The sequence below is a fragment of the Microtus oregoni genome, unplaced genomic scaffold, assembly GCF_018167655.1.
Source record: "Microtus oregoni isolate MIOR12 unplaced genomic scaffold, Mior012 000012F_ref0000307, whole genome shotgun sequence".
NCBI classification, from domain to species: Eukaryota; Metazoa; Chordata; class Mammalia; order Rodentia; family Cricetidae; genus Microtus; species Microtus oregoni.
In genome coordinates, this window is record NW_024543071.1 from 48175600 (window position 1) to 48203489 (window position 27890).

The following is a 27890-nucleotide window of genomic DNA, read 5'->3' on the forward strand; positions in this document are numbered from 1 at the left end:
TTGGCTGCATACAGGGTTGGGATGCCCAGGATAGTCACTGAGGAGGGGGCAGGCAGCACTGGTGCCTGCAGCGCTAGAATGGACCAGTCTGCAATGGGTGGCTTGCTTGTTACTACCTCTCGCTTCCCCGTCCCCACTTCAGTAGCATTTTTGACTTACTGAAATCCTCTTGAGAGTGTAGTTACATTCCCAAATGTACAATTACTTTGAGGTCTACACCAAGTCCCTAAAACTTAAGCATTCAGGCCAACAGGAGCCACAACTGGCAAACTTGAAGTTCTATCAGAACTTCCCGGAGGGCTAGTTAAAACAGACTCCCTCACTCCACCCTAGCGTGACTCAGGACAGAAAGGTGAGGCAGACCTGCTGGTTGGAGAAAATCTTTTGCAAACCTTAAAGTGTATTTCTCCAGTATGCTAACATTTCCTCTTGGCCTGCTTAAGAGTTTGTAGACTTGGCCTGTAAGGCACCTTGTGGACACCAAAATCAGCCTGTGCTCCTTGCCTATCTAAGGTAGTATTTGCATGTAACCGTCACACATCCCTACCACGCATTTTAAACCATCTCGGAATTCCTTATAATACCTAACGTGATGTAAATGCTCTATAAATAATTGTTCACTGCATTGTTTACGGAACAATGACAAGAATAAAAAGGCTGAAGGCATTCAGTACAGCTGAAGCCATTCCAAGCCTAAACGCACAGGACAGGAAGAAAGGCAGAGGTGAACAATTCTCTAAAGAATGCTGGGGAGATAGTCAGGACCTGTGGCGTGAGGAGAGGTGACAGCAGGCCCAGCCTACAAACACACTGCTTTCTTCGTGTGGAGAGGGTGGCACATTTTCCAGCCTGGCATTTTGAAAATGTCTGGAATTATTTTATGAACATGTCCAATCTACTGCCGATGTGTTTTAGGCTGCAGAACTCACAGAGATGGAAGACCCATGACTTTTGTGCGGCAGGAGACCAGAGCTTGAAGAAGGGGACCTCTTGGTTCTCTGTAGTTCAAGGAACTCTTGATTTGGTTAGCCAGGACAACCAGAGACCCATGATGTTGCCGCAGACAGGAGTTTAATTCCTTTCTACCAGGCTCTTCAGAATCCTGGAACCCCATTTCTGCATACCAAGAGGATACAGCAGCCCACGCCAAAGAGGACAGCAGGTACTGCTGCCCCCACATGGTCACACTGAGCACTGGGATGAAGAGAGCCTACTCTTCCCAGGGAATACATATACCTCTTGCATCCAAGCCTGGTGGCCCATAGGGTGTAGTCCCTGCTCCTTTCAGTATTATGATATGGCTGACTCAAGAGCCATCAAAGTGCTCCTTTCCTGGGGGCCTGGCCTGGACTCGGGTATGGAAGGCAGTTAGGGGGTTGGGTAAGTAAAATCTTGAGTCCTAGCCTTACCAGGACAGTCAGCAAAGTGAAGGCTGGATAGACTGGTTAGATAAACCAAGGACAAGGCCTGAACCACCCTCTCTGGCCACATGGAATCTATAGGTGGTATGGAGTCCTCTTTCCACCTGTATCTAGCTGTGTGTTCCTATAAAGCCTAAACTCTTAGTGTCCTCTCCCTACCTCCCACACAAACAGCTTCCCACTTTAGTTCTCTGCAGGCCTTGGGGTCACCTCTAGGTCACTCTGTCACTCTGATCTCTGGTGCTGGAGAACTTGCACCTTGCGGGGAGTCAGGGTTTGGAGGAACTTGAGGCTCCATTGTCCCCAAATCCCCAAATCCGGGCAGCTGAGGCCTCTCAGACCACTCAGAAAGGGAGAGGCATCACTCGACATTCCTGAGCTGCCATTGGGCCACTGCCAGGGTGTGTGGGTATAGGAGGGGGAGGGAAGCCAGCCAACTGGAGTATTTTACTTTTTGAGGGGGGACAAACTTGAGGTTTAAGGAGAGTCCCCTTGAATGCAGACCCTTGCCTCTGTCCAAGCTGAATCCTTTACTATTGGGAGCTTCCACCCAGGCCTCTTATTGGATGCCTTGAAATTGCCACCCCCTACAGAGCCACTGGCTACTGTCCTGGAGCCAAGGGATGTTTGTGCAGTGCCAGGGAGGCTCAGCAAGCTGGACAGGCAAGCAGTGGCTTTAAGAAAAAGCTCCGGAGTCACCAACAAAGAGCAGTCCCAGAGCTCAGGCAAAAGGGACACAAGTAAGAACTCTAGGGTTTAGCTTGAGTTACAGATCACAGCATGAGCTGGGTTAGTAGTTCAGGGTGAGACTCTTTTGAGAAAGGAGGAGTGGAGACCATGGGCACTATGGAATTATGTAAAAGCTGTTTGGAACCATTTAGGCCAGCAACCACAAGCCTATCGGCCACTATGGTGGAACACACCTCCATAAAACACCCCTTGGTAAGAACAGGAGACACAAAAATGTGCAGCAGAGGTGAAAAGACCCCCCCCCCCACATCACTACTAGGGGTGCAGATCAAAGCCCAGAGAGCAACAACTCACATCTCATACAATGGTTACTACCAAAACCAATAAAATAAATTTGGTCAGGAGGCAGAAAAGTTGGAACCCTCGGGTATTGTTGCTAGAACTTTAAAATGGTGCAGCCACCATGGAAAAGCATGGAGAGCCTTCTAAAAAATAGGACTACCATGTGAGCCAACAAACTTACTTCTCGTTATTTATTCAAAAGGACTCTAAGCACGGTCTCCAAGAGATATTTGCATACACATCAACATGTACCAGCAGCCTGTGTCTTCTCCAGTGAATGGACAGAGACAGCAGGGTGTTACACATACAGCAGAACATGGGAGAGCCTTCAAAAGGAAATCCTGTCGTCTTACAGCATGGATGGATATTGAGGACATTACATGAAATGAAACAAGCCAGTCAAAAGAAGATGAGTATGCTATAATTCCATTTACAGTAAGTTTCTAGAGGAGTCATATTCACAGAGGCAGAAGGTAAAATGCTGGTCCCCATAGTCTAGGGGCAGGGGAAATAGGGAGCTATCTAATGGGCGTAGCATTTGTCTTGCAAGATGCAAAAGGTTTATAGATTGGTTTCATGGCAGTATGAATATACCAAACAACTATAATTCTACACTTAAAAATGGACAAGATTGCATGTTTTTAAAAACACAGTGTGGCAGAGATGGTTCAGTGGGCAAAGCACTAGCTGTGCAAGCCTCATGACCTGAGTCCAGACCCACAGAACTTGTGCAAAGCTCGATCCAGCTGTGGTCCTAATGGGAAAGTAGGAGGCAGAGATGGGAAAAGTCCCAGAAGCTAGCCTGGACTACGCAGTAATGAACAATAAAAGACTTGGGAGGACAAGGACCAACACGACACCAGAGGTTGTCTTATGACATGTGCACCATGGTACGTGTGTACTCACACACACAAACATACAACTCATAAACACCAAATGAATGCATGCATGCAAGACCGAATGAGGGAAGAGTGTGAGGGGGAAAGTCATAATCCCAACTCATAAATGAGAAAAGCAGCTGGCTCCAAGGTCACAGCCCTGGCAGGGTTCAAATCAGGGCAGATCTGGCAGATGGTAAAGTGAGATATCTCAAGGTGTGGCACCAGATAAGTGTGCTTAGTTAGGTTCAATGCCTTCATGCCTAGAGGCCAGACTCAGGGCTAGCCAAGGAGGCCTCAAATGATTCCTATGATGCCCAAGGGGGTTATCTAGAAAATATAAGAACAACTATGTAGCTGATGGCAGTTAACCTCCCTCATCAGCTTCAAGAGTAAGAGCCCCAAACTACCACCTCACAGGTTCGATAGCACAGTCAACCGTAACAGGGTATAGCATAGAAAGCAAACCTCGGTTCAAATGCCAGCCCTGTCTCAATCTGTTTTGGTGTGAAGCCCAGGTGCAATCTCACTTCTTTTGTTGTGTGTGTGGTGCTGAGGATCAAACCCCGGGCCTTGAGCACTCTACCGCTGATCTACACCCCTAGCCTTCTGCGTCAATTACAGAGGCAAAGAATGTAAGCACATTTTGAGTGTTTAGTATAAAACACAAAACACTAATACTATGGGCCCCAGAGAGTTAGGACCTCTTTGATTATTTTTTTTCCAGAACAGGGGCCTAAACCCAGGGCCTCATGCTTGCTAGGCAAGCCTCTACCACTGAGCTAAACAAACCCCAACCTTAAGACCTCTTTGTGTTCCCCAATGCCTCTGTCCATTCTGTGAGGGAGAACAGCGTGTTTTAAGGTTGCTAAGAGGCTGAAACAATGGGCTCAGAGAGGGCTGGGAGCTATGACTATTGCTAAGCTATTCATCGCTGTTACCAAGGTGTGGCTGTGTTGATGGCCCCACCTGTGGCCTGATTGTGGCCAAAGCTTTGTAAGAGAAATGCAAGTAGTCAGTGAAGTAGGGGCCTCCACGGGCCTCTGGAGTGCCTCCTGGTGTCTCTTTGGTCCTGTGATATGGGATTCTGCACATGGCTGAGCCCGGAACACAGAGGTGAGGGACTGATTAAGTCCAGAGCTCAGGTTTTCCTCCTTCCTTGTCCTCGGGTGCACAAGTGTTGACCCGGAGGATGCCATCTGGTACACCAAGTCCTTCCCTGCCGTTCTCCTTTCTTCCATCCAGTGACCTGGATGCATTACTGCTATGTTTATTATTGCCAGTGTCCAGCACAGAGATCACCCCTGTGTTGTTAAATGAATGAGTAGATGTGACCAGGTGTCTACAGGGACTGGGAAGATAGGAAAGGATGAGTTACAATGGAGCAGGGAGGGGACAGGAGAACAAGGGGTGCTGTAGAGGCAGGAGAGTCCTGGGAACAGGCTACTGGCCAGAGAACCCGTTAAGGCAGTGGACCTTGACAGCTCTGGCAGGCCCCAGCTGATCTACCATCTCAGCTGCACCTGGGCTGCAGGCCAATAGAGAAGTTCCCATAGGCTACTACAACCTCTGACCCCACCCAGAATCTGTTGCATCCTCCTTACAAGAAAGCACAAAGGGCCCTACAGGTGGGGCAGAGGCAGGAACCACAGGACATCTCCTCAGGCCTACTTGGAGGTCCCTGGGGTTTCTGGTTACCCTGACCTCTTTCCACTTGTGTCTGTCATACCTTGCTAATGATCCATCTAAGAGTGCCAATCCAGCACTTCTGAAGTCCCCATCTGCCCTATGGCAGGTAGCACCAATCATTCTTGCACTGTCCTGCCAAGCCCTGGGAAGCCTAGATGCCTCGACTGCTGGCTGCTAATAGACTGAGGGTCATCTCTAAGGGCTAGGAGATTCACAGATCAGAACTGGAATACTAAGGACAACTCCAACAGCAAGTAAGTGGTGGTAGCAGTGGGGGTGGCTTCAGGATTTGGGTTTAATCCCAAGCACGAGGGCAGTCAGGAAAGGATTTGATTTCATTCCTTCAGATGCCCAAGCCCTGGCCAGAGCCCCAGGGCACAGGAGTGAAGGCCACTGCTGCCTAGCCCCTACCAACAAAGCCTTCCTTTATTAAATAGAGATCGTGTTACATTCCACTTGAAGGAAATGGGGCGTGGTGAGGGACACGTCCAGGTTGGATACCCCAAGCCCAGTTCCCAGGGGGCTATGATGGGTAAAACAGGGTCTGGATCCTATATAGCTTGCCCAATCCATCCAGTCCCACATTCGGGGCCCCTGCCCACAACTACATCCTGAGGCTCCCCTGGTGGCACACTTTGGGAAGAAAGGGCACAGGCCTTTGGCAATTTTAGGACCGGGACCTCCTGGAGATGGGGTTGAAGTAGGGAGGGAGGAGAAAGAGAGGCCTCTATGCAGAGGAATGGAGGGGCTGGCGGGGGGGGGGGGGTTGGACTCATTTTCAGAGCACTCTGGGGGCAGTTATCCCTCCACCGTGTTTAGATTGGAGACACTTGCCCCACCACTGGGGCAGTCTAATGAGGTCACCTGGGAACAGGGTGAGAGATGGCCACAAGGGGGTGCTGGTGACCCAGGGCTTAGAGGCTGTAACAGAGCATACTCTGGAAATCCAGTCACCCTAGAACAATCCCCTTCTGAAGACAGCAACAGAGCATTGGTAAGCAGCAGGAAATTGTAGAGGGGGTACTGGCTGCTCAAGGGTACCCTCCCTAGGGCTGAGCCTCTCCCCGACATGGCTCCCAGCTCCTTGGTCTTTGGTGCTTTCTTGAAATTCTCTTGGTGGCAACAGAGCCCAGTGGGCAAGAGGTTCATCTCATGAAGTCCAGGGCAGGCTGTTCTTCCGTCTGTCCCAGGAGGAATGGGTGGGACTGGCTTAGTTCTGTCTCAACAGCCTGGCTGTTTATCTGTCCTTTCAGCTTCTGGCTCAAGCGGGCTCCGGGATTTCTCGTCTGTCTGCACCAAGGCAACCATTTGCGCTAGCTCAGAGCCTAATTCAGGCCTGGGGCCATGCCCTAGGCCTCCTGGGGGAAGAAGCCAAGCTTGGCTAGTGACATCCCCTTCCGAAGCCTCATGATCTCCCAGAACATCGGCTCAGCTGCAGACAGAGAGAGAGAGTTCATGGTCACTTCAGGCAACTGCCCTGGCTTCCTCTGACTTAGGGCAGGGCAGTGGTGGAGCATCCTTTCTGCTTGGTCAGACGTACACTCTCTGCCACACAGTTGTCCTCATTGTGGGCTTAGAACTACACGTCTATATTTGCAAATATGTCCCCACCTTGACCCAGAGATATGAGCAGGGCCCAGGACATCCCTGTGTCTGGAGAAGGAAGAACCCAGGAGGCAGGGAACCCATGTTTTGGTGGCCATAAAGAAGAGAGAGTCACAGAAGAGACTCTTCATAAAGAACCTTGAATGTCAAAGCCAGTAACAGGAATGCTGTTTCTGCTGGCCCTAAGGATCTCTAGGCAGCATGACCCAGATATATGGAAGGTGTCAGATTTGCTGCCCCAGTGAAGCAGAACCCATCACCAAGGAGGATCGGGGACACTTCCTTTTGCTGGCCTTCTACGGAAGGAACTGTAGGGTCCTGCCTCTGCTGCTGTCGGACAGCTAGTCCCCATTCGGCCCTATCACCCTCCCGTGGGAACTATTCCAGAAAAGAACACTAGGGGGCACTCACCATCCTGCCGAACCAAGCCTTGCTGGATGTAGCGAATGTAGGTGAAGAAGTTGCATACTGCAGTGATCTGTGGGCAGAATGGAGAGGGTGTGACTCACCAGATTCCCCATACCCTAGGGTCTCCTCCAAAAGCCAGTGGAGACCCTATCTTGGCACAGTAAGTCCCAGGTACCTGGAAGAGCTAGGGGGTGCTCTCTGAATCTGTTAGAGCTCGGCTTCCAAGGTTTAATTAACAGTTGCAAGACTCCCACAGCTCCTAAGAATAACTGCTGTAACTGTCTGTAAGCAATGCAGCACGCGAGACACACTCACCATGCACATTTTGCCAGTGATAAAGACTGTGCGGAGTTAGGAAGTGGTCAAACTGACAGAGAAAATCAGGCAGCCTGTGTCAGCATCCAAGCTTAGTCCCCTGTAGACCTGCTCCTTTTAAGCAAGGAAGTCTGGGCCCACCAGACATAAACTAGGTACTGCGTGTAATTCCATGAAAGCCAATTGGAGTTGCTTTTCCAGGCTGCCTTGTTCCTAAGCTGAGAGCCCAGTATGGCTAGAGGCTTGTTTACTGCCAAGCTCTGGTGACCCTTCATTGGCACAGGCGCAGCCCCAAAGACTTTCATAGAGAAGAGGGGCTCTGTTGTTAGCCCAGAGGCCATCCCCAGGCCTGGCCCCATCTCACTGCTTCTGAGGGTTTAGGTGACGTTGAACCCATGGTGCCCCGTTTTGTGGCAGGAACACAAGGCCAGCTCTTTGGCTAGGATGGAGGGAGCTCCGAGCTCAGGACTCCCTCTGAATCAAGCCAAAGCCAAGCCCTGTCTTGGTTGGCCTCCTTTCCCTGCCTCGTCCTGCTTCCCTCACCCCATTGTAAAGTTCCAGAAATGCCCGTGCAGTCTCTGCATCTAGAAAACCAGCCAAGGAACAGGCAGCTGGGCCCACAAGAGTCCTTCCCCAGGATTCTGGAACTGGGAAGCTTTACATGTAAGGCACCCAGAGGCTGGCAAGTGAAAGAGACTGTAGGTAAGGTTGGCACTCTTGCTAGGCCTCCAAACCCATAGAAACTGCCAAGAGGCCAGAGAGGGTGCAGGGAACTGGAGTTGGGGGAGGCTGCCAAAGGCAGGATGGTGTGAGCAAGCATAGGAGCAGCCAGGTGTGGCTGAGCCTGGTGCTGGGAAGGGAAAACAAGGCTGGGGGAGGGGAGATGGCACAACTCTGATGCCAGATGAGTAGCTGGCAGGAGATAACCACAAGAGGCTCCTGAGCACAGAGTGGCAGAGTGGTAGAATTTCTCCCCAGGGCTGTGCTCTTGGTCAACACCTCATCCCTCAGTCTGTCTGAACAAGAATCACATAGCAAACCATTAGACCCTCCTCTGCTTAGGTCTCTTCTACTACACAGCTTTGCCAGGCAGCACCTGACACCAAGAGCACAATAAAAGAAAGTGCTGCATATAGTATTGCAAGACACAAGGTTCTGTTGACCTGTGGGTTGGACTAGGAAGAGATAAAGGGGACTTGAGGTCACAGAACAGGCTCTGGGCACCCCGCAGATACAAAGTAGTAACTGCCTACAGTTCAGTCCAAAGACTCCATGTCTAGACTCTGTGGCCCCGGGAGTACTCCTCACCCTGTTTTTAAAGGCCATGTGGTAGAAGTTGAGGGTGTCCCTGGATTACAAGGACTTTCAGGGACACATAGAACTGAATCCTACCGACAACGGCAGACACTTGGAAAGGAACCTACGTGAGCTGAGCTCTGACTGCAGGCTGCAACCTGGGCTGGGGTTGCCTGGTGCATCAGTGTCCAGTCTCCTGGCCCAGGAGAAAGGTGAGAGAATAAGAGTGTTTAACAGCCAGACGTGGTGGCTCACACCTTTAATCCTAGCACTCAGGAGAGGCAGGCATATTTCTCTAAGTTCAAGGTCAGCCTGGTCTATATAGCAAGTCCTACAACAACCCTGTCTCAAAACAAAACAAAACAAAACAAAAAAGAGTATATTACCTTTTGGATGGGGCTATAGCCAACTGGTAGAGGGCTTACCTACCATGCCCAAAGCCCTGGGTTCAATCTCTAACATGGTAAAAACCAGGCATGGTATAGAGTATGTCTATAATTGCAGCACTTGGGAAGTGAAGGCAGGAGGATCAAAGTTCAAGGTTATGTTTAGTTGCAGAGCACCTGGGTTGTGAGAGGTTGTTATCTCAAACCCCTATATTTAGGGTCATTTGTCACACAGCAATAGGAAATCAAGACATTTGCCCTGGCTATGGTCGGGGTCAGTCTCTGCACCTCTGAGGATAGTAGTTCAGGCTGTGCTTCCAGGCCAGCGATCCAGAGTTCTAGCCCTTGTGATCCCAAACAAGCAGAGTGACACTTGTGAAGGATGACTCACCCTGGCTCGGGATGACGGTGAGATGTAATAATGACTCTCGGAGTCTCCGAGGCGGATTCGGTGGTGGCAGGTACGGGCCAGTCCGCTCAGGGCACACGTGCTGAGAAGAGCAGAGGAAGTGTAAGGTGCCGAATGAGGCCTACAGAGGCAGGGGAACATGTGCTAGCTAGAGGATTCACATAGAGTTAGCACAGGAAGCAGATGGGAAGTAGGGCCTGTCCTCCCCTTCCCTCTCCTCCCAGCTTCCAAAGGAGCCTGGGGCCAAACAAATTTGTGGGATGGGGCAAGAGTCCTCAGGAAAGACCTTGAACACAGCTGGATCCATGCCTACTCCCCCACACCCCTACGACCCACCCATGTTCCTTTCCCTTACACAGGCAGAGGAGCTTGGTCAATCTCATATCAAGTATAACAGAGCCTCCCTCTCTGCAGCCTCTAGAATTCCCTCCCTCATTCCTGGGGACCTTATGCATAATCAATTCTTTCCCTAACTGAATTCTGCTCTGACTGCCTCCTATTATCCACAACTAACCCTGTGTCATCCCCTGCCCACCAGGCCTCACTAGGAAACCCCTCCCATGCCACCTCTCTCCTCAGCCAGGTCTGAGAAACTGACTTAGCACCTTCAGCTACCCACATACTAGGTTTCTGTGGTCCTGAGCGCCCATTGTCCAGCCTCCCACTCGCAAATCTCACTCCTCCACTGGTCCCTGCCTTCATGATGAAGTCTAGAGCATCACCTACTGGGCTCCTTCCCCCACAACTGGGCTCCTTCCCCCACATCTGCACCTGGTTGCCATGTCCCCAGCCTACACCATTCCTTCTGCTTGAATTCCCTCAGCTTCTTCCAACCACGCTCTTACTTTCTTTACCTTTCTTCTCTATGTTACAGCCAGGAGCATCTCCAAAGGCCATGTCTAACTCATCTTTCCCCATAGCTTCCCTATTGTCCAGGAAATACAGAATCCCAAGTAAAAGACAGTTGATTGTGTCTGTTGCCTTTTCCTCACTGCAAGGCTGAACCTTCAGTGAAAGGTCACCAGAGAACTTTCTTTTAAGGTACACATGCTGATGACCCCTAAAACGCCCACCTAGTGAACTGGTACCCTAAAGTGCAGGGGCCCTTTAAACTCGGGCCTCAAACAGCCCCTAGAGACTCCCCGATCCACAGCTAGGTCCTGACGCTGAGGTGTTTACACTCCGTCTTCCCTGGCCTGCATTCATTCTGTTCCCTCTGCCTGTCAAACTGGCTCAGATGTGCCCTCTGTGTGGCCAGGCTTCCTTTGTGGGGCCAGTCCCCCCAGGCCAGCTCTGGAATGCCAAGGGCGGGGAACATGCCTGACCCTCAGTCTTCCTTGACTGCTCACTTCCTTTGCTACCCTGCTCAGTGCTGGCTGAGCAGGTGAACTGCCAGGGCCGTGAGTAATTTATTGGCAAGAGATAGAGCCAGCCGCTAGCAGTCACTTATACACCAAATCAGAGTCCAGTATCTCTGTGGGACAGAAGAAGAGGGAGAGGGAGCGTGGACAACGCCAGCCAGAAGAGACACCCCAGTTGGCAGCAGGAATCTTTGTCAGAGATACTTCCTGGTCCTAAATGGGGACAGTGATGACTGTTCCTCTCTTGTTTACTGCTTTCACTTTTTTTAAAGCAAGGTTTTGTGTAGCCCAGGCTTGTCCTGAACTTGCTATATTAGCCAAGAATGACCTTCAACTTTTGATCTTCCTGCCTCTACCTCCCAAGTGCTGGAATCACAGATGTATGCCACTATGCTTGGTTTTACAAAGTGCTGGGGTGGATTCCATGACTTTGTACATGCTAGTCAAGGACTTATTCATCTCTTAAGAGTCCCTAGGCTAGGTCATAAACCACAGGAGACAGTCACCCTGAATGTTATTGTCCCCACCCACCCTGAGGCTCTATATCCTATCCTAGACTCAGGATCCTGTTCTAGTGCCCTAGGGTGCTGCCTGAGGCTCCATTTTGGACTTTCCCACCAAAGCAGGAGGGGCCCAGGGCACTAAGCTTACTTGGTGGTATTCCATTCAACGGTGGGCACCTTCTCAGCAGGCAGAGTCTGTGAAGCCACAGGCTCGATGGTGAGTGTGTTGTCCTCCACAGCAGCCCGCACCATAGCTGAGAGCTGCAGCAGAGCAGGCCAGAGCTGTGAGATGCTGGGTGACTGGCAATTAATGGATGGGGTCCCCACCTGGCCACACCTTTGGACCCTTCAGCCCACCTCACCTCCTGCACTGTGAAGTCGAGGCAGGGGCCCACATCCTCCCGGTATACCCTTTCCAGGAAGGGGCAGTCCTTATCCAGGGTAGGTGATGCCCTCCAAGCCTGGAACTCTGAAAATAGGGTCGTATCTACCTGCAGGGGAGGGGAGTCAAGTGGGGGCAGTCAGGGATGAGAGTGAGCACCTCAGAGAAGGCAAGTGGAGAGGTGAGGAGGGAGATGCAGGAGGGCTCAGGGGACCAGCAGGCCTGTCCTCAGCAGCCATGCAGGGGAGCAGAGTCCAGGGGAAGAAGAGGTCCTGTCTGCCCTTTGCACCAAAGAATTTAGAACAACACAGTTTGTGTCTGGGTGTACATTAAGTTTCTTGGCACTGTAAAATGACAGACTTGGATCCAGGGCCTTGGCCTGAGTGCTGCTACTGACTCCGTTTGGAAGAAAATACCAAGAGCAAGCCCATAAGAAGCTGTGGGTCCCCACAGGAACCCATGGGTCTCTGGACATCTGGAATGCACATATAGGGACATGCACACAGGAGAGGACATTTCACAGGTTTCCCTGCTGCCCAGTAGAGGAGGCCAAGATGGCCTGCCCTGGGCTGCATGCACAATCAGTGAATCCCACAGGGGAGAGGAGAGGTGGCCCCTAAAGGAGCCATTACCTGTCGGGAAAAGGAGAGAGAGGAAGCAGAGTTGGGGGCCGTGGGTGGCTCCCCAGATGGGAGCTGCCAGGTTGGCTCGTAGGTGAGGTGGATGGCCTTGCTGGGGATCACGCACAGCAGCAGGGAGAGCAGAGGGGGCAGCCCAGGCTGGGCCCGGGGATGGGTGTACAGATGGACAGACAGACATAGAGACAGGAGGAAAGAGGAGATGTCAGTGTCCAGTGAGAAGTCAGGCTCTGAAGGGGACTGAGAGGGCTTTACTTGCACTTCCCTATAAGCTCAGGAGAGTTCTGAGCTAGGAGAGGCTTCAGCAAGAGCCCCAGGAAGCTGGATCTCACCTCTCGTCTATCCAGTGCTCACCAGATACAGCCTAAGCTGGTCTTTTCATGTTCCCACAGTTCCTCCCCCTGAGGGGGACCGCGGGAATGTGGCCTGTGAAGTACTGGAAGTGCTAACAACTACCCAAGGACCTGTGGTCATGCCTGGACCAAGCTTCTCTCCCCCTTTTCCCTGATGAGGCAGGAGAGAAATGCTTTTCTAAGGTCATACTTGCTTCAGCACAGTGCTGAGGACCCTCGAGCACGTAAGTACAGGGTGGACTTAGACATCAAGACTGTAGCCACAAAACACCAGGTAGTCCCTTCTAGATGTCCAGTGGCACATGTCTGTCACTCTTAACATAGGAAGTGTATCTCTGAAGAGGTCTCCTGAGAGAGGACCTTCAGGTTCTAAGACTGCTCAAGGTCAGAGATTACCACCTCTTGCTTGGAATCCGAGGAGTCTGCCCACCCTTCACAGTTCAAGGGACCCTGAAGCCCAGAGAGGGAAGAGACAGGTGGTAGGTCCCACAGGAGGGGTCAAGCTGGCTCTTCAGAATGCTCACTTGGCTGGTTAAGCAGGATCACCCCTCCCTGTTGTGAGCCCACTATAGCCTGTGCCTCACCTCCTTGCCTTCTTTGTCTGGGGTAGGAATATGCCCTGCAGTGGGGCACACAACTGGGCAGAGGGAACTGCTGGTACTCTTATGGCGTGAATGGCCCTTTCGGGGTCCAGCCTTGGTGGGGCTCAGCAGCTGTGGGTGGAGCTCACGGTTGGGAGAGGCTGGCGTGGATGTGATGACCAGTGTCTTCAAGGCTGTCACCTCTGCCTGCAACATATCAATCTGGCCCAGACAAGATGACCATCAACCCCAATGCAGGATTCATATCACCATGGCTACCACGGCCTGGCAGCCAAGCAGCCCCAGCAGTAACTAGCCTTAGAACAACCTCTAAGTCATCCATTCTACAGAGAGGGAAACCAAGGCTGAGAGGAGACATGGCCTGCCTCTGGTCACATCAGGAGGCTCTGCTGGAGGCCTTCTTTGGGAACTTTTCTATTGTGTATTCAGAGATCTCCAGAAGCCAAGAACAGCTCAAGCTTCACATTTACTGATTGGCAAGCGCTCTGAGAAAGGAAGTTGTTTGTCTGTGTTCTACAGCCATGGCCCACATTTCTTTTTTTTTTTTTTTTTTTTTTTTTTTTTTTTTTATTTATTTACTTAACTTTATTATGTTTGTTGGTGTGAAGGTGTCAGATCTCATGGAACTGCATTTTCAGACAGTTGTGAGCTGCCATGTGGGTGCTGGGAATCGAACCCGGGTCCTCTGGAAGAGCAGTCAGTGCTCTTAACCGCTGGGCCATCTCTCCAGCCCCCATGGCCCACATTTCTGAAGGTAAACCTGAAATAACCATTGGGTCCTCCTGGACTACAGCAGACCAAAACAAATCTCCATGGTGGAATAGGAACACCAATGGAGTCTGGAGGTCCTGGGCTACTTAAATTCAGACCCACTCTGCCTGTCCCAGACCTAGTTCTCTTGTTCCTGACGCCGAGTAGATCTGTGAGGAACCTGTTGCATGCCCTTGCTGGTTGAGGCCAGTACACCCCATCAAGGGCTGGCCTAGGCACACCGGGATGGGTCTCACCTTGCCCCAAGCCTCCTTCAACTGCTTTTCTGATGCAGCCTGCTTCATATTGGCTTCCCGAACCATCTTGTGAGCTTCCTAGAAGAGGGAGCACCTCTGCATGAGTGGTCACAAGACACCGGACCACTGGGCCACCCATTCTCAGGCTGCTCAACGTACCTCGAACAGGCTGGCTGTCAGTTCCTCCAGCTCCTGCTCCAGCTGTGCGCGCACCTTGCAAAGCCGTTCACACTCCTCGTCCTTCAGCTTCAGCTCCTGAGTGCAGGCAGGAGACTGTCAGCCTGCCCTAAGCAGGCGCCATCTCCCCAGCCTGGTATGAAGCTTGGGACCACCAGCTCACTTCACCGATGTCTGACAATCGGTGCTACGTTAGCCCATGCACGAGGTTAAAATCCCAGCCCAGCAGCCTAGCAGAGCTAGAAGCAGATTTCCAGATGAGTTAAGATATATGAAAACATTGAAGACTTCTGAGACGTCAGTGGTGGAGCGCATGCTTAGGACGCTTGGAGCCCTGGTTTAAACTAGCATCTTCCTTTGAGTCCCCAGGACTCCAGCACAGGCCTGGCATGTGATGACCTCTCTTCCCTTCCACAGCTATCTGGGTTCACTCAGTCTGGCTGCTCTTCCTCAGTCCCCAACCCTACCCTGGAGCACCCACCTTCTGGGCTTTGTACAGCTCCTCCTTCAGGAACTCTGAGCCCTTCTCTCGGATCTCCATGGAGGAGCTGCGCAGGCGCGACACATCCAGAGGAACAGCTGCTGAGTGTTCTTCACCCTGGGCCTCCTTCCGGGATGCAGAGTCTTCCACCAGGCTTCCTGGGGACTCCCTGTGACCTTTGCTGAGGCCAAGGTTTTTCCAGGGGACTGAGACGGCTGAGAGGCCCGTCGGGAGGCCCTCGTCTGGTTGGGGTGGGCTGCAAGGCAAACAAGGGCATCAGCACACACAGGCTGGCGACTCAAGACCTACAGAGCTGAGCCCAGGGACCAAGCCTAGGCCATATACCTGGCACTTGAGCCTCAGTCTGTCCATCTGTAAAATAGAGTCACTACAAGCTGTAACCTGAATGTCACAAGGGCCGAGTGACCAAGCATGAACTCTCTCAGGGGCTAAGGCAGAATTCATTCACCTTTGTTATCCACCATCCCTAACCTAGGGCGCAGGGTAGGGCGCAGGGCAGTGCTTGGTATATAGAGGTGGCCAGCACTAAGTCCAAACACAATTCACATTTGTTGAGCAGACACATGAATATAAATGTATCAATGCTTAGAATGAGTCTCTACTCTTACACTGTAGGTGGGGACTATCCCAGTGATTGTCATTCCCAAGAATTGAAGGAGCTAGACAAAAAACCTGGATACAGAAGAGGCAGTTAAGTGGGATCCTTCCTCAACATAGTTAAAGCAAATCGAACTGTATCAATAACATGGCATCGTTAATGGCATTATCAATATGATAGATGTTCACAAAGGCGGACCAGAGAGGAAGCACCAGACCTCAGCACGCAGCAAGATTCTACAAATAGCCCAGGCACACCAGACCCACTTCCTGCCACCCCTGGATTTTGTGAGGAGCAAAATGAAGCTTTCCTTGGCCTTCTGTGTGATTTCAGACAAACATCCCCTCTTCAGGAAGTCTCAGGACCCCGCCCCCCACTTGCTGAAGCTGAAGCCTGAGAGGCACTGGGGTGCTGCCCTTAACCAGCCCCCACCTCCAAGCTACAGTACCCCCTAGAAAGCAGACCCTGGAGAGGGAAGAGAGGAGAGGAAGGTCTGGCCAGTGGCCGTTGTGCCAAGACAGCACCTCTAGATTCGCTTGCTCAGCAAAATCAGGGCTCCTGAGCCAGCAGCCTCAGAAAGGCGGCTTGGCGGGTTTGGGGGAAGGGGAGCTGGACTGACTGACTGATAACAGTGGGAAGTGAGGGGGAGGGGCTCAGCCAAGCTTGCACTGGAAGAGCACAAGGCCAATGAAACTGGGGACTGTCCCCCTCTCCTGTCCTAGAGACACTGTGTTCTAAGAACCTCTGAGCCTCAGTTTCCTTCTGAGTAACACAAAGAAAGTGAGATCTTAGCCACCACAGCGGTGAGTCCACTGCCCAGGCCAGCCTTCTCTCTGCTCTGGAATGGGCCCAACATGTGGCCTGAGGCTCCTGGAATTGGGCCCTAATTGACAGGGACTGGGCCTCAGTGGATGTAAGATAAGGACAGAGATCCACCATGCCACCAGTGTGTGTGACAGACAGACTTTCTCAATACCATTGTTGGAGGGCAGGTCCTGATTACACAGGGTCCTTGAGGCCTGAGCCCCCAAACAGTGCTGTGGTAGCTGTACAGGATGAGAACTCTGGCCAGAGATTGAGAGGTTTTTTGTTTTTTGTTTTTGTTTTTTTGTTTCTTTTTTCTTGGTTTTTCAAGACAGGGTTTCTCTGTAGCTTTGGTGCCTGTCCCAGAACTAGCTCTTGTAGACCAGGCTGGCCTCGAACTCCCAGAGATCTGCCTGCCTCTGCCTCCCGAGTGCTGGGATTAAAGGCGTGCGCCACCACCGCCCGGCCAAGATTGAGAGTTTTGTCTGTGTGTCAGTGTCTGTGTGTCTGTAATGGTATATGCATGTGTGTACATGGATATGGAGGCCAGAGGTCAACCTTGGATGTTACCCCTCCAGGGTTATTGCAAGATCTCTTACTGAGATCTGGGGTTTGCTAATTGCTTAGGCTTGACAGGGGGCGCAGGGATTCTCCTGACTATGTTTCCCTATGATTACAAGAGTATGCCACCATGCCTGGCTCTAACTCAGGTCCTCTTGCTTGCTATAGCACGTTACCGACCAAGCCAACTCTCCAATCCCAGTGTGTGTGTGTGTGTGTGTGTGGTGGACACTCCAGTCTGCAGACCCTCCTCCCTTTTTACTTTGCAGCTGCAAAATCAGTTCTGGTGATCCATAAAGTTCAGAAAAGGAAAGAAAGGGTTCCACAGGTCCCTGTAGCCAGACTCTCTGATTGCCCACACACGTCAACCAGTATGTCAACCCTCAGATCTCCAGTAGGTTGGGAATACACCATCTCTGTACCACCTCAGTTCAGGGTCCTTGGGAATACATTCTTTTTTTTTTTTTGTGTGTGTGTGTGTGTGTGTGTGTGTGTGTGGTTTTTCGAAACAGGATTTCTCTGTGGCTTTGGAGCCTGTCCTGGTACTAGCTCTTGTAGACCAGGCTGGCCTCAAACTCACAGAGATCTGCCTGCCTCTGCCTCCCGAGAGCTGGGATTAAAGGCATTCGCCACCACCGCCCAGCTTGGGAATACGGTCTTCTGTGAGGCATACTATGGGATGGGAATGGCTCTTCTCGGGATGACAGATATTAAGTGTCACAGTTAGAGCTGGGCATGGTGACACACATTTGGGAGACAGAGGCAGGCAGATCTTTGTGAGTTTGAGGTCAGCTTGATCTACAAGATGAGTTCCAGGACAGTCAGGACTGTTACACAGAAAAACCCTTCCTGGGATGGGGGTGGGGGGGACAAAAAACAAAAACCAGCCAAGGTCAGAGGCAGATGGGTGTCCCGCATCCCCCATCCTGAAGCTGACTTAGGAGCCTAGGGCCCCCACATACAGGAAATGCTCTCCTGGGTCACTTCCCCAGGAAACAGAATGCAGTGGCTACAACTCTCACTCCATCAGGCAGCAGGGATTTTTGTCCCTATCCTCTAAGCATAACTGAAGGAGAACTCCTGAACTCTGTAGCTTGTTAGTCACGCAGACACTCAAAAACCCTCTTTGGGTCAGAAGATCCTGTCCAGAGCTAAATAGGACCCCTTGAAACACTTCTACACCCAGCCTGAACAAAGCAGCCTTCTCTGGGCTCTTCAGCAAGTGGGCATGGCCCTCTGCAGCTCTTTCTACAGTTAAGAATCCCTTCTCTCTTCCAGGCCACAATGGTTCACTAAATAAACAGCAGAGGGGGCCCTGAGTGCAGCTCTGGACCGGGAGGAGGCCAGGACAGGCAGCACACATCCTATGCCCCCGGAAGCTACAGGAACTGACTCTCAGGGAGGCAGTGCCATGGCACTGGGGCAGGATTCAGACTCATTCAGGAGACTCGGAATGACAGACATATGACATTCAGGCAGCATCACGGTGCCAGGAAAGGTTTTATGGCTCTCAATTAGCAGCCTACAAGTCCAGCCTACAAGTCCAGCCTACAAGTCCAGCCAAGTCTGCAGGCCCAAACCAACAAGTACATGGTAGGGTTTCCAGGTTCCTGGTTCAGGTTCAGGTCAGCCCACCAAGTCAGCCACTATGGTGGCATGACAGTGTTGCAGTGAGAAGGGCTCCGCAGTCCGATTTTAACGACAAGGTAACCAAGCATGAGACAAGGTTGGGGACCGGCTTGGAATACACAGCAAGGAGGTGGTGGTAGGATGGGAACTGGACCCAGACTGCAGGCACAGCACAAACAGCATGTGACCTGCCCCTCACAAGCGGGGATGAATGGAGGTTTCGCAGAAGTGAGGCAGGATGCAGATGGGGTTTGAGGAAGTTGGAGACAGAGCCCAAGTAAGGGTGGAGTGGTGAAGCATGATGCCTAGGGCTGCCTTGCCTGCCAGGCAGGGATGAGCTGGGAGGGGACACGCCACAGACAAAGCATTATAGGGGGTCTGTGGGCATGGGCAGGGGTGGAGCAGGACTTGGGTAGGAGGGCAGGCAGAGCGTGCGGCGCAGTAATTGATTAACTAAGCTAATTTAAAAGCAAGGGACTGCTAAATGAGAATGGTGGAATGGGAATGAGGAAGTGGGAGGGGGTCTTCAGGGAAGCGAAAGGGGGTGGCTTGGGCTTTTGGGAACTACAGGGTGCTGTGGGTGGCTAAAGGGAAAAGGCAGGACAGTGGCAGCTGTTGGGAGATACCAGCAGGAACAGCAAGCATCTGAGATTGGGCTTAGGGGTAGAAAGGGGGGGGACACATCTTGTTTCTCTGATGGTAGGGATCTGGAGTTGGGTCAGAATCCAGTGAGCCAAGGCAAAGAGGCACAAGGGACAGGGTGGGCTGAAGGGGAATAGGGCAAAGGGTGGGAGGGATGTTAGGCCACCAATGGAGGGGAGGGGGCAGATAGGGGAGGGTTTTAAGAACAGCAGCAGACCCTAGTAGGTAGGAGGAAGAGATCAAGAGACAACATAGGTGGTCAGGCCAGACTCTTCCTGCTACTGCCCCCAGGGTAAGCCAGCCCAGCCCAAGAGGGGGACTCAAGCCTCTGTCTCTTCATCACGAGCCAGGCTAGGCCTAGATAAGTGAGGGCCACATGTTCTGCTTGTATAAGCTTTGGGGGGGGGGGGGACTTTCTGTACGCTTAATTCAAGATTTCACACACACACATACACACAAATGCACATGTATGTGCACACACTTGCGTGTGCACACACACATACCCCTAAGACCGCTGACATTTAGCATGTGTCTAGCGCCTACTCTGCCAGCTTCCATATCCTGACCCATAGCTGCAAGGAAGCTTCCAGGAGCTGCCATGGCACCCTTTCTCCTACCCTTTTCATTTTGTACCTTCCCTGCCTCATTCCCCAAGGTTTACTGAGTATATTTCCAGTGTGAGGACTGGCAGGGCTCTACTGAGGGTCTGGTCTGATCCTGGACACAAATGTGCTGGGCAAGGAACAGCAGGCATGACGCTTCCATCTGTTGAAAGGCCAGGGTGGGTAGAGAGATCACGGGGGCTGCACAAGTCCTTCCCAAAGGGAAGGCCTCTCTGCCTGACTCTGGGGCTCTCAGTCCCCGGTGACCTAGGTCTCAGGGCAGGAGTCCTCCCAGAAGGAAAGGCTCAGAACGGTGAAGTGACTCGCTCAAGATTGCAACTCTGGAACTCCCTAGTCACTGCCTGGGGCAAAGGCATGGCCCTTGACACCTTGGAAGCTGGGTGATCTCAACTATTTTTCTTAGCAGTTCATTAGAGTTTGGTCCCACCCAGTGAATGGGGAATCTGAGACCAGAGGGCCACATCAATGTTATATGGCCACTCAGTGTGACAGAAAAGTCCAGAGCCCACACTCTGGACTCTGATGAGCAAATTCAGAGTGCCCAGGACTGTGTTAGGTACAGAAATTTTAATGTATGTATCATCCTCACTCCATCATCTAGATGCATGGCCAAGACCACACGCCCATGAAACTAAAGGAAACAGAGGAGAAGCCCAGCCCGGGCTCAGCCCCTCAAGGTGAGGCTAGATAGCTAGGCACAGCAGTACAGCACCAAGGAGGCTAAGGCAACAGGACCAAGAATTGTAGGCCAGGCTCAATGAGATGGCTAAGTGAGGAAGGGGGCTTGCTGTGTAAGCCTGGGGGCCTCAGTTCAATTCCTAGAACCCATGTAAAAGTAGAAGGAGAGTACCAACTTCATAAAGTGTCCTGTGACCTCAACATGTGTGCTGTCACACAGGTGCTCGCTCCCCCATCTGACACACACACACTGCACACTAATAAAAATTTCTTTAAAAAGAGTTCTGGGTCAGCCTAGTCTATATGGCAAGAACCTGTGTCCAGAAACAAAGAAAACCAAGACGAGGCCCGAGGCTGGAGTTACCGCTCAGTTAGTAGCACACTTGCCCAGCACACACAAGGCTCTAGATTCCAAGCCAACACCACATAAACCAGTCCTTGGGAAATGGAGGGAGGGGGTCATCCTTGACTATACAGGGAGTCTAAGGCCAACCTATGCTACATGAGACCCTGTACCCACTTCCCCTCTACTCCAAAAATCTGACTAGAGTTGCCATTTCCCCAGAGTTTAAGGTTTATGCTCTGGATCCTAAGAAGGATCTCTACTCCTGGCTTCTACAGGATCCAGTCACTTCTGTTCATCCCTGTCTAGGATCCTACCATGAACAAACCCCCAAGAGTGATAGCTCAGTCCATCTTACAGCAGGAAGTTAAGTCCCAGGAACCTTGGACTGTCCAGGTCCCAACTCTTCCTGAGCTAGGGTCCACAGCTCCTAGGATATACCTCTTGGAGATGACATGGACTTCTAGAGGGGGTCACATAGAGTGACCTTGCCATGTATGACCCTGAGCATGGTCCCTCTAAACTGCTGCAGGGAGTGGAATGCTTTAAGTGCATACTAGAAGGTCAGACACTGGTCCCTATGTCCAAGGACTGGAGAGAGGGCTCTGTGGGTAAGAGTGCTTGCTGCATAAGCGTGAGGTCCCGGGTTCAGATCCCACTTGGCCATAGGTACCTGCTAACTCAGCACTGTAAGGGGACATGGTACAGTGAGAACCACTAGGGTATATTAGCCACCAACTTAGCTGAAAAACAAGTTCCAGATTCAGTGAGAGGCCCTGTCTCAAGGGAACTTACAAGGGAGAGAGACAGACACCTGGAATCTCCTCTGACCCCCATGTGTACAGACAGACAGACACACACACACACACACACACACACACACACACACACTCAGAGCTCGAGCTGGTCCCAGCCCAAAAAAGGGAACCTGTACCCTGAGGGTCACACAGTAACTGCCTGGGTCCACCCAGCATAAAGGCTCACAACTCCCTTCCGACCAGGCTGTTCCTCAAACACACAGCTCCAGACAGGATTAAAGGCATGTATCCCCAAGCAGGACTGCCTCAACCTCTACAGGCACCAGGAACCCACCCAAACACTTTGCAAGCCTAGCTAGCCTCTTTCCCCGGGAGTGAAATTCCAGCAAACACCGGCTGCTTTCTGCTTCCTCTAAAAGATCCAAGTCTGTCCACACACCACATGAACTCAGGTTTGGTACCCCGGCTGGGGTGGAAACCCCATTTCTCCCCTGGGATTTTGGGTCAGGCTCAGCCGGGGGCCCATGAGATGAGCTAGATCTCACCTGTTCCACTCTTCAGGGACTTTCCTCCTTCCTCCCATCCTGGGACAGCCCTTAGCAGGAACACCCCAGGCCAGGCATGGGAGAAGGTATTTGCCCAAATTCAAGAAAGGGCACCAACCTTTGTGAACACGGGGTAGGATCTCCTAATCGATTGGCCAAGAACAGGAATAATGGTCCTAACAGATGGGAGTGGGTGTGAGGGATGTGGGAAGGGCTCACTCAAGTCTCAGGGTCTGTGCTGCTCTGCTCCAGACTGCGGGTCAGCACAGACCCATCTCCATCTCGAATCAGAAGGTTCCAGTCAACTGGCCAGAGACATTGAAGAGACACAGCCAGCTTTTTCAATTGCACTGTTTCCCCAAAGTTCATGGGTGTTTCCTCCTTTAAATGCGTGTCCCAGATTTACTTTGGGGTATACATACTACCGCTCATCCCTCACCCCCCATCCCCCACTTCTCTCATGAGCTCCATTGGAGCTAGGAGGAGTTGGCACTGTCACCTTCCCACCCTGGGGCAACTCAGATCGGTCCCGCCAAGGTCCTTTAGGCTCTCAAGCAGCAGCGTGTCCTCACGGTACAATGCTACCCTCCGCTGCAGGCAGGGCAAGGAGTACAGATCATCTCTCAAGTGGGGTGCAAACAACAGCGGTGACCCCTCCTGTTTTCCCACCCCAGGCGGCCAGCGCGGCCCAGACCGAGCGCTGATCCACAGGCATGCGGGCACTTACCCGCTCCACATCCCGGCGTCCCCGCTCTCCGCGTTGCCGCAGCCGCGTCCACGCGCACAGCCAAATCTGCCCTGCAGCCTGTCAATCGCTCCACCGCAGGTCTGTCCCGCTGGCCGCCAAGGTTCGCGGCTCCGCCCCACCCCAGCCTTTCCCCTGCCCTGGGCGGGTCACGTGCCCGAGAGGCGGCCCCAGGCCACGTGCCCAGCCCCGCCCCTCTGCCGGCCCAGCCCTGTCCCTCCGGCTGCGTGGGGACGGTGATCCCGCGGAGCGAGGGCAGGATTGGTCCCGTCATTTCTCAGCCAGAGCTGGCCTCGGCCTTTCCCAGTCACACTCTGCCTCGTGCTTTTGGATCACTCTTGCTCGAGAACCTACAATGGCCCCCTCCCGGGGGTCTCAGCTCTGATTCTCGTGCAGATTGTCACTCAAAGCGGCTAGACACCACCTACACACTCACTCAGACTTCTAGCCCTGTTACCACTTTCTGGAGTGCGGAGCTCTGCATCAGTCCCTGTGTGACACTGACTTCTGGAAAGGGGTGGATTAGACCCCAGGCTAGTCCCATTCTTTGAGAAGTTAACCCAAGAGAGCACTACTTTGGACCAATTTACCAATTCTGCTTTTCAGGGCCCTCCCGATGGACCTCTGAACACTGCTCATCCCAGCCTTTCCAGCCATCCTAAGCTCCGGAGACTACTCCACCAACCTCACAAGCATCTGTCAGTCCTAGGTATTAAAAAAAAAAAAAAATCTGTGAAAAGCTTGAATCCCTGGCCACTGGTCACCTGTCCCTTAGTTCCTCTGCCCTGCTTTTATCCTGGCCCAGACCACTGACCCGAATGAAGTTCAGCCTCAGTTCAGGATCCAGTGAGTAGAGCCCATTGCTGATCCCTCCTGTAGTGCTGCTAGGACCAGCTCCCACAGGCAGGGTCTGTTGATCCCTCTGGGCTTTTGAGAACACATCTCAGTCATCCCTCCGTCATTCTGCTGCCCCTTCTGAGTTGTCTAAGGACCCTGCAAAAGCAGGAGTCCTCCAGGCTGGAACCCCACCTCCTTCCCTCCCTCCTTGCTTCCCTCCTTTCCTCTCCCTTAATCCCCTCTTCTCAGGGGTTCTGAGTCATGTATTACCTAGACGGATCTCCAGCTTCTGGGCTGAAATGATCCTCCCTCAACTTCCTCAGTGGCTGTGACCACAGTGTGTGCCACCATGCCTGACTTATGGAATCCAGACCTGCTTTCAAGGGCTTCTACTGCCAGAGCCTCAACTTACCAAGGACACATCTTCACCAACTAATAGTGTCTCCTTTCAAAAGAAAAAAGTCAGGCTGGAGAGATGGCTCAGCCAGTAAGAGCTTGCATTGTTCTTGCAGAGGAACCAAGTTTGGTTCCCAGCACCCACATTAGACAGCTGACAGCCTCCTCTGACTCCAGCTCCAGGGGATCCTGAGCCCTCTTCTGTCCTCTGGGGACTCCTGCATGAATGTGCACAAACCCACGCATGCCCCTATATACACATAAACAAATATTTTTTTTTAAAAAAAAAGTATAGAGTACTCCTTTTCCAGCTTATAGGAACAAGGACTTGGCGAGTGGAAGCCAGGCTGGAATTCAAGTCTTTTCCCACGGCTGGCATCTTACTGCGGGAGGAACCAGGACAGTCCTCCAGCACATCCTTTCCACCTGACAGACTCTCTCAGCTCAGGTCTCTTGTGTTCTTCACTCTCCAGAGTGTTTATCAGGCTATGCCTTCTCCTGGGTAAGGACCAACCCCTTCTTGGAGCTGCCTGTGTTCTTCCACGCAGCCCAGCCCAGCTTAGGGGCTGGCCCAAAGCCATGTCAACATGTTTTTGTTGACTCGAACCCTTCACCAGCTGAGCCTTGAGCAAATGCTGTTTTCCTGCCCCTTGTGCTGGTTATTATCCAGGGGAAGCAGGAAAAGACACAAAGAGTTCAGGGCAGGGGCCTTGCCTTCCAAGTCTTTAAAAGCCAGGGCAGAGATAAACTATAGCCCCGGGATTAGTGGCAGATAACGGCGAGAAGATGTCAGCAAAGGTCTATGGTGCCAGGGGCAGAGGCCTTATCCTGAGAGCCCTTGAGGGAGGCCTCAAAGGACAAGCAAGTGGTCACCACCCTAAGAGCACTGGCAAGCAATTACCAACCAAAAATATCTTCTCATCTATACATCTAGACTCTGTGAACTTCCAAGCCGTACAGTTTCCTCCGGGCAGCACTGTGCCACTGGAAAGGAATGGACTCAGAGAAGCTGAGGAACCTGCCTGATGTTCCACAGCCAGGGGGTGGTGAGGCGGAAGCTCTTTACAGCAGTTTCTCCAAGAGACAACCCAGAGCCACTGGTCTTGCTGGAAGCTGCGGCCGGGTCCGGCCACCCCCAGGAGGGTTACTGAACAGCCAGTGGGGAGGGGAAACTTAAAGATGTGTCCATAGTCACCAACCACTGAAAGTCTCGTCTTCCCTCCTTCCACGCTACCTCCTCCTGTCCACTCTCCCATCCCCAGCTCTTTACTCTTAGCCGCAGACCCTAGGCTAAAGCTGGAGGCACATGAGCCTTGGGAGACAGCCTGGATGAATCAGCCCCAGATTCTGCAGTTCTCTGTCTCTCACTGTGACCTATGATGAGTATCTTGGACTCTCTCAGCTTCCGTTTCTGCCTTTAGTCTAACCCTCAAGTTAAACCAGACAATCAGGGCTCTTCTCTGAGTGCCCACCCTATAGAAAGCTCCTGAAATTCTTCCAGATTCAAAACAGCCCATTGTTCAAAGCCTCTTCTGACCCCCATCCCCCCCACCTCCCCTCAGTGTCCCAAGACCAGAGCTCACCTGTTTGCATCCCAGGGCTCCTCTCTAAAGTTCCTCTCAGGTACAGGGCCCAAACCCGATGGGGCATAGCGGACAGTGCCTGAGCTCATGGCCAAGAACACTGGGCATGATCCTCGGGCAGGGCAATGCCTGGGCTTGTCAGAGCCTTCCATGCCTGCGAGCCAGGCTGAGGTCCCTTTGGATACCCCCAGGAGGGCAAGCAGCAGAGCCTGCCTCCCAGCAGAGCTGGGGCAGAGCCTCCCACTAACCTTTGCTATCTCTCAGGAGCAGCAGCCCAGTGGCCGGGCGGGGCCTCCCAGACAGGCTTCTATCTTCTTAAACCCTTAATTATTAACTCCTGAAACTCAGCGGGCAGCGGAAGACATGGGCCTCCTTCCAGGGTTGTGGGCTGTGAGCTGGACAAGATCTACCTGGGAGCAGGAAGGAAGCTACTCCCCAGTGTTGATGCCCCGGGCTTCACATCCCTAGAGATTGCCTATCCCTGTCCTCCCTGACGGAAATACTGGGCAACCTGGTTTTATTAGCACTAGCTGCTATTTGCCTTTGAACACAGGTACTCAGTAGCCCCTTATGCCCCTTAACTACCAGCGCTGATGGGCAATTCAATGTAGCTTCAGCTGCTCTGTGCCTCAGTTTCCATAAAGTGAATTGTCAGCCTTTAAGGCATAGCCAACCAGCTCTCATTGCCTTTTCTTTCCCAAAGTTGTTTCCCATGTTCTCTCTTTCTTCTGAGCAGGATGGTCGTGGTAATGCTGGGGACTGAAGCCCGAGCCTTGTGCATGCAAGATAAATACTGAGCCACACACCCAAGCCTTACAACTAACTTCAACTTCCATTCCATTTTGTCCCTTTCAAAATGGAAAAGATTTCTTCCTGGACTGTGTGACCCTGGACAAATCATTCAGCCTCTCTGGGATGTTAAATGGAAGCTATTTTTCCCTATGGGAGGCAGTAACCTTCATGGAGGGTCTGCCCTAATGTCACAGGCACAGCCTCTAACTTCCTCCTCCTCTACTTTGACTGTTGTCTCTGGTCATCCTTTGGGTCCTTCTGGGTCCCTCCCGACCAGAGTTACACCCCGCCCAGCCGGCCGGCGGATAACAGTATCTCTGCTCAGCTTTGGACTCCGAAGCCTGCTTAGCCTAATGTAAGCCAGATGCTGGCGGAGGGTTTCCTGGCTGTGAATTTTCCATGGCCTGCTCCCACCCCCTTCCTGTTTTTGCTTCTCGCTCATCCCCCTACTAAATTCTCCAGTGCCCCCACCTTCCTCTGAAGGGCAACCAAGGCCTCACCTGGAAGCCATTAGCAGAAAACAGGATGTGCAGAGAGGGGTGCATCTCCTACCACCCTGACTCACCCTGGCCTGGATGATGGCAAAGGCATGGGGGGGATACCCTCAGTGGGGAAACTGAGTCAGAGGTGCTGAGGACCTCACAAAGAAACATGATACTTTCTGGACATTTGCTTAGAAGGGAGGGTCTGTGAAGTCCTTTTCCAGAGCCAGTAAGGAGCTTACCCTCTCCCCTTCAAATCACGGAACTGAGGCTTGGAGAGTCAACCAGGGTCACTGGCGAGTGGGCACCAGGAGACAGTTGGGAATGGGCCAGTTGGCAGCAGAGCTGTCTCTCTGGGGCTTGCTGTTTCATATGCATCCCCTGCCTGCCCTCCCCCTATTGCTTGAGGTTGAGCCTGGAGTCTGGTCACGAGGCAGAGACTCCTAAGGCGAGAAGTAGCTGCCCAGACCTGGCTGGGCAGGCTCTGAGGTGGACGGATCTACTCCTGCAGGAGTTCCACAGGGTGACCTTGGGCTTTGGGGGGGGGCAGGAAAGTGGGAGCAGAGGGGACAGCTTTGTTTGTCTTCCTTGTCCTGTGAGCCTTTCCAGGCAGCAAGGGTTTGAAGACACACCGCACCCGGTCCCCCTACTCCCTCAGTAAGGTCTCCCTCATTTCCATGAAAACAACACAACTTCTGGGCTCCTGATGCCTCCTCTGGCTGCCCCTCCCTCCGCCAGCTGTGTGGTGTTTGGACAACTGGATGGAATGTTCTGCTGCCAGAATTCTCCCTGGATCCCCAGCTCAGATTTCACCAGGGAGGGAACCGAGGATGCTGGCTCCAAGAAGAGGGGAGAGATTGGGGAGTTCAAACGCAGGCCTGGACACCCCAGTCCCTGTGCTCTCAGGCCT

At 52.3% G+C, this 27890-nt stretch overlaps 1 protein-coding gene across 4 annotated transcripts; it reads right to left on the reverse strand.

Annotated features, from left to right (window-relative positions):
* Nucleotides 1–2647: 2647 nt before the first annotated feature.
* Rab3il1 (RAB3A interacting protein like 1) lies at nucleotides 2648–25888 on the reverse strand. Of its 4 annotated transcripts, none has more exons than XM_041662087.1 (11): nucleotides 25707–25888; nucleotides 14944–15199; nucleotides 14445–14540; nucleotides 14286–14363; nucleotides 13261–13479; nucleotides 12318–12464; nucleotides 11666–11794; nucleotides 11452–11564; nucleotides 9422–9521; nucleotides 7037–7103; nucleotides 2648–6452 (listed from the first exon to the last, which is right to left on the reverse strand). In XM_041662087.1, exons 1-11 carry the CDS (start codon nucleotides 25856–25858, stop codon nucleotides 6370–6372), a joined length of 1440 nt encoding a protein of 479 aa, XP_041518021.1. In that variant the 5' UTR covers nucleotides 25859–25888; the 3' UTR covers nucleotides 2648–6369. The 4 variants fall into 4 exon arrangements, with proteins under 4 accessions (XP_041518021.1, XP_041518022.1, XP_041518023.1 ...); XM_041662088.1 differs by lacking the exon at nucleotides 25707–25888 and adding an exon at nucleotides 22873–23002; XM_041662089.1 differs by lacking the exon at nucleotides 12318–12464.
* Between the last annotated feature and the right edge of the window lie 2002 nt (nucleotides 25889–27890).